Below are 18,055 nucleotides of genomic sequence, written 5' to 3'. Positions count from 1 at the left end.
GTACATTCCTTTGAAATTTGAAGTTTTCTCTCGATCCTCTTGCTTTAATGTAGGGTAAGGATTTAGAAGCTAAGATTGTGGCATTTATAACATCACATATCCCATTTTTTTACTTCATTTACCCATTCTTCAACACTTGTAGCGCCACTTTTATGTTGTGCACCTGTGGAATTCAATTGGTTTGCTTGCTGAATATGATATAAATCTAGTCTTTCCGAATTCCAATATAGCATCCATTGGAAATTTATCAGCTAGTTTGGCTGCAATCATATTTTATATCAGATTTTAGTAATACTTACGTCTCGTCCTTTAACTCTTGATTGATTTCCTAATCGATTACACTTAAATTTAGAAATGGTAATCTTATCTTTCCAGGCCTCAAAATCTTCAAGCAGACTAAACTTCAATATTTCTCGTTCAATTTTAATGCTGTGCAATGACTATATGATCAACGAGCTGTGATTTTGTTGAGGATGATTAAAATGTAGTGAATTTGGTAGAACTCAATCCAATTTGCAAAACTACAATAAAAATTGAACGGATACGCACCTGGATGTAATGCCCTCATATGTCTGTTCAGATTAAAAAGTTCTAATATCTTTTTTGACAATATTCACATATTGATGATTTATCCAATACTGCCATTTATAACATTTATAATTAAAATACGAATAGTACAAGAACAAATAAACTATAAACAACAAAATTCTTAACCTTATAGAAGATAGTTCTTACCAGAGTCAAATCCAAAATAGCCGTTGTACTTCATTGGATTCTACCTCTGGATTGCTTGTACATGATAACATCAGGAACTGGTTAACTACCGAACTTTACCGAATACCGGTTATGATTGTCTAGAAATAGCCAGTACTCAAGTTGAATATCACGATCGCAGCGAATATTTTCTCCTGGAAAATATATCGGTTTGAGAAATGTTGTTGTTTCGTACCTTTTCGATAGTCGGAATAAAATATAGATGTATTTTTATAGATTTACAGAATAAATCTAGGATGCAAATGTTATTTTATTCTGTGAGAAACTGGAACCTGAATTTTTTATCGTTTCACTTGAGTTTGTACAAGTTTAACACCACTTATACACTTTTGAATTCATAATTAACAGGCAAAAAAAGTAAAGTAAAATGTTTTTGAACCTGACATCATATAGTACTGAGGAGCGAATTTAAATCGCAAAATATAAAAAGCGAGGTTTTTTCTGAAACTCTTGATTTTCTTCAGAAATAACATATTTAAGAAATAGTAAATATATCAGAAAGTTAGATTGGTTTTTCAAGATTAGTCATCATCCCGATTATAGCCAAGTTATTTTGTTTTACAGTTCATAATAAATCCTGTCGGGTTTAACCCATGACTATTTTATATAACGCTTGGAATAGTCACAATCTTTTCGGATCAGTTTTTCATCATCGATAATAACTCATTTTTATTGTTGAAGTATCATCTTCTTGCGTCTTTGCCCTTAGACGTCTGCTAAAGAGCTAAGTTCGGATATGATTAAGGTTTTATAAATTCGGGAGTTTAAGGTAGATAATTTTAGGGTCAGTTACGTTTTTTTATCAATCGATCCGTACTGGGTATTAAGGAGAGAAATCTGATTTTAAGTGGCCAATACTCATCCAGTATCGTCACCGTAGTTCCAAAGTCATAAAAATAGCTAGTGTTTCATCAATTATAAACTTTTTACTCTCAATTATAGGCTAGATGACTATAATAAAGAATCACAAAAATATTGATTAATAATAATAATAGAGAGATTAATTAAAATGTTTTATTTTAAAAATAACATAAAAGCGGATGTTAAGTCAAACACCATCAGAAGCAATACGAAATATTGAAGTCGGTTATCGTTTGCTAACCATCATTTCTGGATTCCAACGTTTACACTTTTTAGCGTCCTTCTTTTGTTTTACTTATATATTTGGTTAAAAATTGGTTTTGGGCTACCAATGGAAAGAAAATGTCAACGATAGAATGAAAACTTAGGAAGAAATGTTAATAAGTGCGGATAATAACTCTAAACAGTACTCAATAATAGCACAATCGCCAGTTGGGAACTGGGGGAATAGTGTTATGGAAATCAAGTGCCCTACATTTACTAAGACAAATCCAAATTGTTTCGATTGCAAATGTATTTAACAGGGCTACCAAAATACTCATGTTACATGTTTAATAAGGTTTTTGAATCATATACATTTGATAATGGATATATGATTTTTTTTCTTACACTTTTAGCAACTCTGTGAAAGGAATGAATGTATCCGGCGTTCTATCAAATTGCCTTGTAATATTTCGGTAAATAATATACACAAATTGTAATTTAAAAATTTATTTTAATAATAGACTTACAAATTTATAACCACGTGCACGTGCAATATTATTTAGATATGCTTTAACATATTCAGTTCTCCTATAAATTCTTAAACTAGATCTCTGCTTAGTTTCTTTTACTTTACTTGTTCATGCATCATCTACCAGGCTGGTGAAATATAGCCCATCGAACTATTTGATGTACAAAAAAAATGATATTGGCTTTTTGCAATCTAACCATGGTGATCAGCAGTTCAGTAAAAGTTTATCAAGTATAAAGTTATTCAAAGTTTATTTATATATGCGTCATCGAAATTTGTGACGCCAAAACGTCACACAGTTTGGCTTTGACATACAACAAAATTCTAAATAAAATAATTCTTCGGTTAATTAACATTAGTTATCGCTACGTTAACCAACGAAGATGGCTTCGAAATCAAATGGATTCAGGAACTTATCCAAGATTTCGCCGTAAAATATAAAAAGAGGCAACTAAATCGCGTCAACGCAGATGCAATACAACTACTAAACTGTGGATATCAGAAGTAATGATATTTTTTAGTCGATATTAGTAAATATTAGTAACTAAAACATGTTTATTAAACTAAATAGTTTAAAATTATAAACCGCCCCTATTGTAATGGCATAAATTCCAGCTTATTTACATTTTCTACCAGAATACTAACATTGATAATTGCATAACCATTAAAATTATTTGAAGAATTTGGATTTTTTCCACTACAAAAATGAATTCTCGTATGCTATAGTACAGTGACACAGGAAACTAATAGCGAAAGCCGAAGATATAGGCATTCTTTTCCTAATGTGGTAAACGACTGGCGATTTCTTTCTCCGTTACGTCACCGGAGATTATTTACAATTTAAACGAGTACGTGTTGATAAATATGATTTCGTCATCTTTAATTTAAATATATTTCAATGGGTGACTATATATGATGTTACCACGGACACCATGCTCGTTAAAATCAGTGCTGTTTGTATTCGAATACGCAATAGAATGATTAGTAAGCTCCTCTTTTGATTAAAATCGACCATCTGTAGTGTGATTCTCTAAACACTGTAAGTGTGGAAAATTTGCTGATTTATTTAGGTGTTATAATACGTTGCTATCTTGAAAATGACATTTTTGTATGTTTTTCTCTAAAATTACTCGATGGATTTAAATGACATTTTAATGTTTTATGTTATAATGACATATGTTATATTGCGCGACTGATACAGTATTGGTTATTCGGAGCTATATATGTTTATGTTAAATTGAAAGATGTGATGAGTGAGATGTCTAGACACAAGGATTCGTTTATATTAAAATATTATAAAACCATACGAATATCGGCCGCGGAGAGAAATATTGATATAGTGGCTTTGATACTTTTAATATCGATATTTCTTTGTCGTAGCCAGCCCTAATTGTCGACACAAACGTTTATGGAAGACTGGCGGGAAGAAATACTCTACTTCAAAAACTTTAGATTTTAATATCTAATATCTAATATCTATCTAATGTTTTTCAAAATATTTCTGTGTAAAGTTCTGTTTTCATATTATTTAACATAAAAATATAACCTTATTCCATAACAATCTATAAAATTAGTGTTACAAATTTAAAACATTTTACTAATAATTCATACTTTATTCGCTTGTTTTCGCATTGTCTGTCGCTAATTTTCTCTATTAAATAATAAATACTATTTCCTGAACAAAATTTCGTAAATAAAAATTTAACCTAAAAATTACTTCCTAACAACAATGTGTAGCTATGAAATCTGTCAAATGCACATGAGCAGTACTGGTTTTGAATTAACCCAGCTCAAACTCTCAAAGAACTTTCAGGCAGCTTAGCAGTTGGATAATTAATTAATTAATTCCAAAGGATTACATGCGACAGGAAAAGTCCAACAGGAGAGAAAATTATCACCACAAACCATTCAACCATTTCAACATCACTGTTTTGTTATTTGCAGGCAAAAAAAGCATTTTCTGTGGTATGTTATGACTGGCTATGAAAAGTGGATCTACTACCATAGTCTCCAGTCACAGGCTAGAGAGCTAGCCATACATTCACACAGAATATTAATGTTCATACTCTGGTACTCTCTGCCCTGTCGTGGATCCTTCTTGAAGATCCGTTATAGTCGTAATACATTGTGGGTGAGTTACAAGCCATCTAATGTCAGGCCCTTCGAAATCACCTTCCTTCGCCTTAGGGAAGTGCAAATTGCTTCATCAGTCCTAACTTTATGCCCAGCAGTGATAAAAAACTTTACTTATACTTTATTTTATTTTACTTAAAAATTTATTTGGAAGTACCAATGCTTCTTGAAGGACGTTCTTTTCACCAATTTTAAGTGGTTTCGCCATTTTTAACATTTTCTCGGTCTCTGCTATCCCATAGAAACAAAAAGCAAGGGAATTTGAGCAAACCCAGCATGTTGTCCGTGCACAACATGCACAAAATTTTAAAATAACCGCGTTGGCAAGTAACCATGGTCATTCATGGTTCATATTTTAATTTTCGAAGAATCAATTACAAGTTCTTGTAGGTACCAAAATATCTAGAAATCAGTTGGAAATACTCAGCTTTTTGTTACAGACCTGTATAATTGAATATCATCCTAAACAGCAAATTTCTAATGTTGTAGATTTAGGTTGATTCAATTTTTTTGGATAAGTGGAATAAGGCTTTTAATTACCTGACAGAGGATTCACATGTATATGTTTTATACAATTATTCTACATTTCTATATAATTAGAATGCTTTATGGTAAATATTAAATTTCGTATGTTTTACATTAAATAATAATCACAAATCTTGAGTAATCACTTTTACTAACAAAGAATATTATGTTTACTTACCTAATCTTAAACTTATTTGAATACAAACAAAATTAATCAATTTTTTTCTCAACGTGAAACTCTGGAAAACATTTTTATCAATAATCGTATATATATATATATATATATATATATATATATATATATATATATATATATATATATATATATATATATGTACACAAGGTGGTGCGAGGGAATCTTGATAGTTCTTATATAGGATCAGAAAAAAGCAAATCAGGAAAAGAAAAAAATTAAATTACTAGCTCTTTGGTAAAAATAAATAAACGTTACTACTATATATTGATATATATATATATATATATATATATATATATATATATATGGATATTTTTGTTAGTCGATATTTTTCCATAGTTTTTTAAAAAACTAAATATATTTCTTAAAGATTATAAAAGAATACCATTTAATTATTTTTGTTAAACCTATTAAATTGGTACTTAATTTTAAAAGTTTAGTGTATTATGATACTTAATTTTAAATGTCTGCTGGCTTGGTGGCGCAGTGGTAAAGGCGATGGAACGGACTGTTGCAATAGCCGCGGGTTCAAATCCTGCTGGGGCATGGACGTAAATTTATGTTTGTGATTGTTTAAAATTTGTGAATGTTCTAGGCAATAGTGCAAAAATCCGACAAGGACAATTATCCCAGTTACGCCAGTAACCAGGCTGGGTAAGACCAGATATCTTCTGGGATGATTTCTAAAGTTTGTCATTCGCCAGTCGGTAGGCTTAATGCTGAGGACCGTGGTTCGGAGCCCACGTTAAACTTTAGGTCCAGTCGAGATAAACCCATAGTAACAGCAGACTTTAATATATATATATATTTAATTTTTGGTAAAGGTCCATTAAACGTATATTGCAAAAAAAATATCAATATTTTTTCCCCGATTAATCGATATTTTTCTTGGCGGCTGACACCCCTACTTCCTACAATTGTTTATTTGAATAATATAAATTTAAACAAACCAAACGCATATTTTATCTTCTTTAGATTCTTATTTAAATTTCTTTAGATTTCTTTTCTTTCTTTTCATTTGTTTTAAATATTTTAAAGTCTCCTTTTTACCAACGAGGGTTTATATGAACTGGAGCTACTCTTTAATGTGGGCTCTGGACTACCCCTAGTTCATCGGTCACCGAAAAAAATATCGATATATCGATACTTTTTCGACAACCTACCTACTCCGAACCATAGTCCTCGGCATTAAACCTACCGACTGTCTAGTGACCAACTTAAGAGTCCATCCCAGAAGACATCCGGTCTTACCTGGCCTGGTTACTAGTGTGATTAATATGATTATTGCTGGTCGGCCATATACGACTATTTAAATCGACTTCATTTGCTAAGGATTATTGATAAAAATGCTTTCCACAGTTCCACCTTGACAAATTTTCTTTTTTAATTTTTAATTAATTTTTTTTAAATATATTTTAAAGTTTCCATTTTACCAACGAGAGTTTATCTGGGCTAGACGTACTGTTTAACCTGTGCTCCGAACCATGATCCTCGGCATTAACCCTACCGACTGGCCAATGACCAACTTAAGAGACCATCCCAGAAGATATCCGGTCTTACCCAGCCTGTTTACTGGCGTGACTGGGATGGTCATTCCTTGTTGGATTATCCACTGTTGCCTATAAAGGCATTTACAACCACAAACAAAGTATGTCCATGCCCCAGCAGGATTCGAACCTGCGACTATCGCAACAGCTGCCTTGATCACTGCTCCAACCAAGCCTGCAAAATGTATTTATGTGTATAAAACTAAAAAAATGTCAAATCCGTACAATATTTGCAAAACCAGCTAATGAGACGAAATATTTATTTAAACATTTCAAGTGCTTTTAATTTTTTTTTAATACGCCTATTAAAGGAAATAATAAGCGACAAAAATATCAAATACTATTCTGTTTATTACGTCTGCCTTATCGTCGTTTGTTGTTGCCTTTGCTTTTATTGCATGTCCTTATCAAGATTTGTGATTGTCGTTACTTAAGCGTTGTTTCGCGATACAGGTGTTCTCTGATTTGAATGCTAACGAGTCGATTCCAAATTCGTAATAACTTTGCAAAACAAAAATCGCACATGATTTCCTTAAATTGCATCGGTTTTCGACGAAGTGAGTGGGCATTGCCGTACCGCTAAGACTGTATGTTATTTTCTTCTAATGTTTGCTCTTTCTTTACAGAGACTGAGGGGTCTAACCAGACCCTTAACTCGTCCCCTTTGCCCGGTGGCCACAAAGCCTCCTTTAAAGGGACGGCTAAGTTAGCAAGACGAGCGCGATCCTTCAAGGATGACTTCTTAGGTAAGTTTGTTTTACTGTAAACTCAGGAGAGAGATGATAATCATCATGTTTCGATGATCAGGAAAAATATCGCAAATGCGTAGTCCAGGATCATCCGGGGCCCTCACCTCTAGGGCTCATAGCCCCAAGGGAGTAGTCAAAGGATCGCCGGCCATAACTGATCGTTTCGAGACGAAGGGTCCAATACAAGAACTCGATGAATGGTGGAAACAAACCCAGATAGCTCTAAAACATTTAAGGGATGTGGTATCGAAAAATAAGTTAGAGATGCTACCTGGGAATGGCACCATCATCTTGGACACCATCTGGTCCATAAACTTATCAGTGCAGTCATCAGTGAATACAGACAAAAGCAGCACGATCGTGTCGGCTACTCATAGAGTATACCAATCAGTTGCCAGGTGAGTGTATCTTTACTAGTCATGCCCATGCAACATTATGATTGATCACATTTTCAGGTTAATTAAGTTATGTGACGATGCCCTCCTCGATGCTCAAAGCTCCGAACTGAAGATAGAGAACGTAAATGAAATTGTTACACAAGTCGAAGAGGCAGTTAAAGTAAATATTTCGATAGTATTATATCTATTCCAGTTTTTATTTGTTGAATCATAGACATAGTTCTCTATTCATATCAATTTACAAGAGAAACCACAGGAATAAATAATGTGTTCTTATGACAAAAACAATTTATGATTCAGAGAATAATATAATGGTAATATGCCTGAAAACTCTAATTTTAGAAGTTCCTCGGCAAACAAATAAATAGACTTTTCGGCAATTTTCAGAACCTTATCCAGTTAGCACAAGAAAAAATTTCAAAACAACTCACAAACTACAACACCACGCCCCGTTCTTCCTTCAGCAATTGCGGACTGGAAGTCCAAACTCAACGAAATTCTTTACCAGGTATTATTGTTGTAATTATACACCAACTAGAGATATCGTAAATTTCTCTTTGTTTTAGATATACCTTTAACTCCAAGAGAACGCGAAATTTTAGAAAAAACATCGTCCACTATGCCAATTAGAAGCAGCCACAGTACAGAAAGTATCTTATTGGATCAAATACCGCCTCCAAAACCACCATTACCTGATAGGTTTGTACTTCAAATTACTCTTAAACAATCTTTCAAATTGCCCAGTATTGTTAATCCTTAAATAAAACACACAAATTGCATTGATTTGACAATAAATTTAATTTGTAATTTGTAAAATTTTTAATTGTAATCAATAATTGATTAACAATAGTTTCGATGATATTTAAATATTTAACTATATTTAGATTGTTACACACTATTGAATTATATTGAAAATATTTCGTGAATTTGATTTTGAATCTATCAGGTCAATTGAAAAGTCCCAGGCCTGACCCATAGATGGCGCTACTAGAATTAAATCCATATGTTTTTTAGTTAACCCTAACCCTCAAAAGATGCGTGTATAAATTTGACAGCTGTCGGATCATTAGTTTGTGAATTATAGCATTTTGAGCGAAGCAACTTTTGTTATTGTGAAAAAAATCGATAAAAAGGAATTTCGCATGTTGATAAAATATTACTTTTTGAAGGGATAAAATACAGTTGAAGCAAAAACTTGGCTTGATGCCGAGTTTCCGGACACTACCCCAGGAAAATCAGCCATCAAGGATTAGGTATGCTAAGTTTAGACGTAGTGAAATAAGCACCGAAGGCGGTGAACACAGCGAACGCCCAAAAGAGGTTGTTACCGACGAAAACATTAAAAAATCCACAAAATTATTTTGAATGACCGTAGATTGAAATTGAATGAAATAGCAGACACTCTAAAGATATCAACCGAACGTGTACATCATATCGTTCACGAATATTTGGGTATGAGAAAGCTCTGTGCAAAGCAGGTGCCGCTCGAGCGTTGATGAGTTGATGATTCAGAGCAGTGTTTGAATGATCAAGCGTAATAAATCCGGATTTTTGCGTCGATATGTGACAATGGATGAAACATGGCTCCATCATTTCACGCCGAAGTCCAACCGACAGTCATCCGAGTAGACTGCTCACGATGAACCCGCTCCAAAGCGTGGGAAAACGCAACAGTCGGTTGGCAAGGTTTTGGCATCTGTATTTTGAGATGCGCATGAAATAATTTTCATTGACCAGCTTGAAAAAGGAAGGACCATCAACAGCGACTAATACATAGCGTTATTGGACCCTTTGAAGGACAAAATCACCGAAAAAGGCCGCATTTGAAGAAAAAGAAAGTGCAGCTTCACCAAGACAATGCGCAGTGTCACAAGTTAGTGAAAACGATGGCAAAAATCCATTAATTGGGCTTCGAATTGCTTCCTCATCCACCGTGTTCTCTAGATCTCCAGCGACTATTTCCTATTCTCAGATCTTAAAAGAATCCTCGCTGGGAAGAAATTTTCGTCTAAGAAGAGGTGATCGACGAAACTGAAGCCCATTTTGAAGCAAAGGACAAATCCGGGGACTTTTCAATTAACTTGTTAATGAACTTTCTGGTAAATAATATCAAAAGTGTATTATTAGAGTATTAACAAAAAACCACCATTGTTTTAATTTAGTTACTAATTATGATTTTAATATAGTTTAAGAACAGGAATATATAGTGTTACACCACCACCAATTCCACCTAAGAAAAAGAACCAAAGATTGCACCATCTCGTGGATGATTGTCAGAGTGTGGATAGTTCACCAATAGGCAGTAGTTTAGAAAGGTTTGTTTTTTAATCTCACATTAACTTAAGGTAACTTTAATTTAATTGATTAAACTTTTTAGAGTATTTCTCACGTCCAAATCTCCAGAAGATTCTATATCTCTGCTTTCTGAGGGTACAGGAAGTATAGATTCTATGTTAAATCACTCTTCGAAAGAAGATGATGAATTGAAAGCGGTTATGGATTATGAACAAGATGCCTACTTAGAGAACCATACATCAGATATATTTGGTATAGATAATATTTAATGGTGAAAGTATGTGTAATAATTTTTTGTATGAATTAGGGTCAAATTCTTGGGAGGAATCATCACTGAGTTCTGGCATTTCCAACCACTTGGACCTACAAACAACTGTGAATGATTATCATCGTCTGTCTAACACTGATTCTGGAATAGTTTCAGTAAGGTCATCCAGCTATTCTAAGAGAAGTTCACAACAAAGTTCCGTTAGGTATGAGTATTATTTGACTAAATATACGGCCAGTTTTTATTATGGTTTTCTTATTGCAGCACACAGTTTTGCACAACAAATCGTCAAAATGAACCCTTTTTGGACAGTCCTACAGTACTTAAAAGTTTTTCTCACAAAAGTTCTAGTTCATCTAGTACAGTGGTAATGTCCGATAGCTCTTTTGTCCTGTCTCGGTTAGTTGGTGATGGAATAGAGGAAATACCACCAGCCATTCCACAGAAGACTAAGAAAAAGACTGAACCTCGACAGCCTAGTCCGTATGACAATGTTCCTGATTTGGAAAATTTGATGGGTAACTACGTGTATATGAGCGTGGTGGTTCATTAAAGTTATGCAAATTCTTAATATTCTAGGAGACGTTAGTCAAGCTGAGGTATTAGTTTCTTGCCAGAAGCATCAGTCCCAAAGTCATAGTCAGTTTACTAGTGTCGTATCAAGTACTCCGAATACTACCATCGATTTACCCGATGATATAGACAACAGCATACCTCCTCCTCTTCCACCGAAAAAAAAGCATAGTAAGTAAAATCGAACGCAATTCGTCCAAAAGTAAAAAATACCAAAAATAATTTTAAAAGAGTAGCACATTTCTTTTATCGAAACGAATTTTTAACTAGACATTTTATCTCAGTGTTTCAGAGTGTGGCTTATAGCGGTAAGTTAATGTAGAGGGTCCATCATTAAGTGTTTTATATTTTTCAAAACATCTGTTTCACTTTTTGTGTCGATAAATGTACCAATCAAAAGAAGAAAATAGAATTTTTTAAATGAAAAATCTCAATAAATTTTTTTGTTTTGATTGGTACATATGTGATCTTACTTTTGCTCTATTTATTTTTTTCTTTCTTAACGGGTAAAAGAAAAACGACCAATAACATTTGTTTACTCCACGTCTGTGTCGTTCACCTGGTATTTACCCCTGCCGGGTGATTACATAAAAACAGACGTGAATATCGAACAAATATTAACAGGTTATTATTGTATTATAAATGTGGTATAATTTTCTTTTTTTTACATCCTTGGACCCATTTTAGTTGTATTCATCAATGAATCAAATCAAATCATATCATCAATAAATACTAAGTTTAGAACAAATATTTTAAAATATCGTACACTTCTTCATCTTATGAATGAAGAAAAACGATATTACCTCCATATCATGATGATGTGTAACTAAAATGGCAACCGTTATTATGGTGTAAATTATCTTGTTATTCACGGCTTCATTTTCTTTCTGATTTATATTGAATTCCCCTTGGTGGCAATTGTTTGTTATTTGATTTCATCATGAGAATTTTTAGTTCATATGTTTCTCTTTCTGTGACACTGCATGATACTGTGTTTTATCTTCTTTGTACTTTTCCTGTACTTCGCAAGTAACTGAGTATACGAAAATACATGAAACCTGGGAGTAAATACTGTCGTTTTGTGTAATAGTAACAAACATATTTATTCTAAATACATTTTATGATTTTTTATGTTTGTTTATTGTTACACAATTTGGAAGTATCATATTGCTTTGTAGTTACTTATTAAATATCTTCTTTTTGTACAAAATTGATACTCAGTCGTGCTTAATTACATTAGTATTATGTATTACTTGTTTTTCAGTTATGGCATATATGGAGATGTTTGGCAACTGTTCTCACGCCAACGAGCAGGAATTTATGCGACAGTCCCTACACATGGCACAGGCACACTGGACCAATTCAGGACTAACGACTACACAATCTTGTTCTTTCAGTCACACCTCCAGTCATAGCTCCAGCCGCAGTTCGCATTCACAAACTTTGTGTTTGCCACCACATTCCATCAATGACAGGTATGTAAATCCATATATTCATTGAGTTGAAACTCATGTATGTATATTTCAGAGGACCTTCTCCTTTACATTCCCCTATCGCGACTCTCTCATCATCGTCCAGTAATAGTTCCGTCGTACCGCCCCTTCCACCCAAACAAAGATCGCGCAAATCTTCATCCAAGTCGCCTCCACCCACACCAACCTCTCTTACTCATTTACAAGAGCCTAAAAACGCTAGTTTAAGCCCATCTCCCAACCAGGTGAAAAGCCTCCCTGATCTCTTGGAACATACCACTAATGAAAGCTCTGGCAATGAGGAAAAATCTGAGAATTCCGAGGTTAGTATCATTAGTTATCATCTAGAGTGTACCAATTCTATTTACAGTGACAAAATGGATGGCAATATATTTTTATTTTAGTTAAATTCGGTTGATATTGATTTGATGGAAGAACTAAATGTGGACAAATATCTTGTTAAGAAGAAACCGGATGAAGACGGCCCAGAAATAAGGGGCGGAACAATAGACGCTCTTATTATTCAAGCAACCACGGCGACTAAAAATGGCGGTAAGTTTAAATTCGCTTGTTTTAGTATCATAGAGCGGTTTTTACTACATTTCCACGTACGGAGATTTTTGAGTAATGAATTTGGTTTTGTATTAGTCGCTGAAGAAACGGATATCGGTATGTAGATAGATCGTAGCCATAGTATTATTCTCGATCTTATCCTACTTCTTTTCCTCTTTATGTTTCTAGGTGTTCATTCCCTGACCTTTATTAGTATTGACAGGAGTTATATTTATAGCGCTGATATGAAAATAATATCGATTTTGAAATTTAAAATATACAAAGTATATTATGTATCTCAATCCTGACATGACGGTTCAGTTAATTGTCTTTATTTATGGGTTTTAAAACCGAAATTATTTTCTTATCAATTAAAATTGTATCATCAATATAGTCGAAGTCCAGAGAGCATCGCTTAAAAAACGTCTATCGATATTTTTTAATTGAATTACTTTAGTATAAATATTGGAAATCTAATTGTCCCTTTACTTGTTTGATCGACCGATACCTGCTACGAATTCACATTTGATTTAAAACCTAATGTTGTCTGACCTTCGCTTTTAATGCTTGGTTGCGATTCAATGACGTCAGGACAAACATATAACTCGCGAGCGTTGCTACATTTTATGGCTGTGTTTATTCAACCATTTGTTTTGCTTGAAATGACAAAATAATATTTTTTGTGTGGTTGTAGTACAGTGACGGATTTAGTACATTTTGTTTTTCTGACACTGTTATAGTTATCTATTTTCGTTTTTATATAATTGATAAAATGAATCAATTTTTATTTAATAGTCAAGTATCTTTAGCCTCTGTCTTCATTGATTCTAACCGAGAGTAGAAGCTATTATCCAGCAATAGAGATGTTAGCGTTAAATACATTTCAAATAGATGTCACTATTTTAGTGAACCATTACGATGCGTCGAGAATATCCCCATCAAAGTTTATTTTCACTAACATTTCTGTTATAGTTTTTGCTTATCAAGAGGCTTTCCTTACGACCTACAGAACGTTTATTACTCCTTTCGATCTGATTACCAAGCTAATAAGGCGATACAACCACTTTTACTATCAACAGGACAAGAAACCTAGATCGAGGGAGGCTTTTGCGCTGATTGTTCGAGTTGTTAGTGATCTAACGTATGTACAAGAAATGTTTGAAGCGTTTTAACTGAGTATTAAAATAAAATTGTATTATAGAAGCTTGGATTTGGATGAAGCTCTGATACATAAACTCACCAATTTTGTACAGCACTTGATATCATGCGGTGAGCTAAGTTTAGCTAAAGCTTTAAGAGTAAAATTCTTGGAAAGACACGCTAACAAACAAGTCATTGTAGGGTAAGAGAGTAATACATTGTTTAGTTTAGTAACTATTTAATTTATATTACAGGCATTTAAACATTATTAGTACATTGTCTCTTACCGCTAGAACTTCTACACTACTGGATTTCAAGTCGGAGCATATAGCAGAACAAATGACACTGTTGGATTCAGAACTATTTATGAAAATCGAAATACCAGAAGTATTGATTTGGGCACAAGAACAGAATGAGGAGAGAAGTCCGAACCTCACCAGGTTCACTGAGCATTTTAATAAGATGTCCTATTGGTGAGCTTATTTTTTACTACTTTCTAGAGACTTGTGATGTACAATTAAATTTTTTAAGGGCAAGAACGAGAATCCTCACAGCTGAGACCAAAGAGATTCGCGAGAAATACTTCATGAAGTTCATCAAGATCATGAAGCATCTGCGCAAAATGAACAACTTCAACTCGTATTTAGCGTTGTTGAGCGCGCTTGATTCCGCACCTGTTCGACGCCTAGAATGGCAGAAGAACATCCAAGACGGCCTGAAGGAATATTGCGCGTTGATCGACAGCAGTTCTAGCTTCAGGGCGTACCGAAACGCCTTGGCTGAAACACAACCCCCGTGCATCCCTTACATGTAAGTACTGATATATCAATTTGCGATACCTATCTAAGATATTCCTTGATTTACAGAGGGCTAGTCCTACAAGATCTGACTTTTGTGCATATAGGAAACACCAATCTATTACCAGATGGTCGTATAAATTTTTCCAAGCGTTGGCAGCAATTTAATATAGTGGAAAATATGAAAAAATTCAAAAAGGAGTAAGTTTAGAAACATTATCAGCTCTATGTCGATAAAGATTATCTTAATATATTGTTACTATACTAAGTTTACTTTTTTTTCACTTGATATTTAAACCATTATCAAATCAGATAACTAATACATTTAATTTGTAGTACATATGGATTCAAGAAAAACGAAAAAATCATCCAATTTTTCGAGAACTTCAACGATTTTATAATAGAAGACGCAATGTGGAAATTGTCTGAGAAAATTAAACCCCGAGGTGGTAAGAAGACCTTCTAAGGCAAACCAGTTCTGTATCTCCATGTCCCAAGCACCCCCTCTCCAGATGGACTAGGGTAGATTAGAGCGCCGGAAGCAGGCGTTGGTTTCGTCATTAGGGTCTCTCTCTCTCTCCTCAACATAGCAATACGAAAACGATCTTGTGCAATTAATTAAAATAGGAATTAAGGTACATTACAACACGCATCACTGTAATCGTTAAGTATCTGTAGCGATTAATTTGGATAACTATACGGGTAGTCTCCGGAAATGGCCTTGTTTATTATATCTGTCTGAAGAATGGTCATCTGTGATTCTTTTTTGGCGTGTGTTTAACCGATTCCAGAAACTACTCGAAGGTCGCAAGTGGGTGGGGTGGGAGTTTGTCTTGGGGTCGACCCGAGACTCTCTCATCCGACATTGCTTGATTATGAAAACCCTTCTATTTTAACGTGCATGTGTGGCAGCTTTAAGTATTTTAAACTGTTGGTCAGAGAGGGCGATTATTTCCAGTTCCAGCAATCGATTCTAGTCGATGCTCCCTCATCAGAACAAACCTTCACGAAACAAGATGACGAACTGAAGAGCAATCGCCGCATTATGAAAAAAAAATTAAAAATATTTTTTCTCTCGGATTTCTGTAATAAGACTGACATACTGGGTGTTTAATAATAATAGGACTATATAGTCTACTGTATATTTTTTCTGATATATTATAACGGATAGGAGTAAGAAATTACTGCAAAACTCATAATAAACTGAAGCTCTCGTTCAAAAAACAAAACTCTAAATAATAGACCAATAATCCATATAAACTCATGAAATATTTCAAACTACGTTGGTTTTTCTATTGAGATTAGAACGATTACAAGAATTGTCTTTCAACTTTTAATGTAATTTTAGCGCGTAAAACCTGGACCGTACTGTCGATTTTTGTCCTGTTCCCCGCAAAACATCCAATTAAAAATAGCCAACTACACGCGCAATATGTCCCACGCCAAAAATCGATGGTACGTCTTCGCAGTATATACATATATATAATTATATAAAGATGCAGTATTAAATAAAAATTATAAACAATTTAAAAGGAGCTTTACGCCGATATATCGCTTTTAAGGATTCGCTTCTAGTCATTATCTTTAAACAAAAATTTAAAAAATGAAATATGTTATTGATATTATTACGTGTACATGTATAAAATAAAAGAAAATGATTTTAATTTTGAGAAATGAATTTTACACGCAGTCGTGGGCCGTTGCACATTCGGTTCCAATCGCGAAAATGGTCTTATCTTTTTAACAGTTTTGAAAGAGATTTTCAATGTCGTGGCGTATTATAGGCGGCACGAAACCATCCCACACTTTGTGGGCAAACTCGGATAGTTTTCGAGACGTCAAAGCCCGATGTTTATTTATACATTTTAAGAGGTATGAGAGATGGTGAAGTAAAACTAAAACTAGAATAGAATCAAATAAATGTCTTAGCTTACTACTAGAATAAATTAGCGTAAATAGAGAGTGGCCAACAAAATGTTTTTGACATTGTCCAATTGATTGTCATTGTCAACCTATTTGTTTTAAAATCCTACTTTCTTAGGTCACTCCATTACTCGCGTTTAGTTTCGTAAGGCTGTACGAACGGACGTAATTTAACGGATCGAAATTGATGAATAGTATCAGTCAAAATTGTTTAAAATTCGTGTCTATTTTTTCTAAATATACAAAACGGATCTTTGTCTTTCGTCAACTAATAGAGTCACGATACCAGAGTATTTTTAAAGTTAACTATTATAGATGGCCTAATTAAGTATAAGATATAGCAACAATCTCAACACAAAATATACCCCTTACGTTTTGTTCGATGTATATTGTGCCATAAATGTTAATTCAAAATGAGCATTTCGTCGTTCTAAACTATCTAGGATATTAGCACTAAACAAAACCCACATAGCAACGAAGTAAACGTTTATTAAGTACAAAAATTAAGTAACCCTAACTTTCTTTGACAAACACCAACGCAGGGAACAAGAGATTGTTTAATGATCGTTTTCATTTTGTTTCGGAACAATTATTTCATCAGTGTCGTAACAATACACATATCAGTGTGGCGACTAAGAACAGACACAACTCTCGTGAAAGAAACGAAAACTCTAGTGAATAGGTTACCTTAAATATTGGATTGATTTCAATTTGTGATTTGGATTTTAAAAAGTATTCTTCGTTGTATTATATTCTTTTTCTTCTGTATGGTATGTGTGAATTTTTTGCCGCAATGGTTAAATTAAAGTTGTAATTTATATATATTTAATAATTTATTTTTTAGAATGATTGTATTATACTAATTTTTGTTTGTTATACAAATGTAGCTGTAAGATATTTGTTATAATCTATTTGTTTTATATATATAGTTTCTGTGACCGTTTTTATTTTATGTATATTACATGCTTTTATTAATTTTTATGTTATAGTGTGATAAAATACATAGTAAAAACAATTTGAATATTTTATTTACCTTTTAGGAAACCTATTTATTCACAATATTATTTTAACTACTACCAACTGATCAGTTTGAAGTCGATACTGGCAACAAACTAGATT

General features: G+C 33.6%; 1 protein-coding gene across 14 annotated transcripts in view; it reads left to right on the top strand.

Annotated features, from left to right (window-relative positions):
* C3G (C3G guanyl-nucleotide exchange factor) overlaps positions 1–17,948 on the top strand; it is a 58,373-nt gene extending 40,425 nt beyond the window's left edge. For 6 of the 14 annotated variants that reach the window (XM_076401483.1, XM_076401479.1, XM_076401489.1 and 3 more), the window contains 19 exons: positions 7,396–7,515; positions 7,577–7,916; positions 7,974–8,076; positions 8,304–8,424; positions 8,483–8,615; positions 10,103–10,231; positions 10,294–10,463; positions 10,519–10,684; positions 10,744–10,997; positions 11,059–11,223; positions 12,317–12,527; positions 12,580–12,847; positions 12,929–13,076; positions 14,049–14,217; positions 14,278–14,418; positions 14,471–14,689; positions 14,748–15,026; positions 15,083–15,214; positions 15,350–17,948. In XM_076401483.1, the coding sequence (XP_076257598.1) occupies positions 7,396–7,515; positions 7,577–7,916; positions 7,974–8,076; positions 8,304–8,424; positions 8,483–8,615; positions 10,103–10,231; positions 10,294–10,463; positions 10,519–10,684; positions 10,744–10,997; positions 11,059–11,223; positions 12,317–12,527; positions 12,580–12,847; positions 12,929–13,076; positions 14,049–14,217; positions 14,278–14,418; positions 14,471–14,689; positions 14,748–15,026; positions 15,083–15,214; positions 15,350–15,479 (3,398 nt within the window). In that variant the 3' untranslated portion in view covers positions 15,480–17,948. Of the gene's footprint in view, positions 1–3,330; positions 3,408–7,183; positions 7,327–7,395; positions 7,516–7,576; positions 7,917–7,973; positions 8,077–8,303; positions 8,425–8,482; positions 8,616–10,102; positions 10,232–10,293; positions 10,464–10,518; positions 10,685–10,743; positions 10,998–11,058; positions 11,224–11,336; positions 11,361–12,316; positions 12,528–12,579; positions 12,848–12,928; positions 13,077–14,048; positions 14,218–14,277; positions 14,419–14,470; positions 14,690–14,747; positions 15,027–15,082; positions 15,215–15,349 lie in introns of those variants that run through there. The other 8 variants (XM_076401482.1, XM_076401477.1, XM_076401486.1 and 5 more) reach the window with 4 other exon arrangements.
* Positions 17,949–18,055: the final 107 nt, after the last annotated feature.

The sequence above is a fragment of the Rhynchophorus ferrugineus genome, unplaced genomic scaffold (genome assembly GCF_030347505.1).
Source record: "Rhynchophorus ferrugineus isolate W39M unplaced genomic scaffold, kcgeb_rfMv2 rfM4, whole genome shotgun sequence".
Lineage (NCBI taxonomy): Eukaryota > Metazoa > Arthropoda > Insecta > Coleoptera > Curculionidae > Rhynchophorus > Rhynchophorus ferrugineus.
Note: the sequence above shows the minus strand (reverse complement) of the source record. Positions and strands in the feature narration are given on the sequence as shown.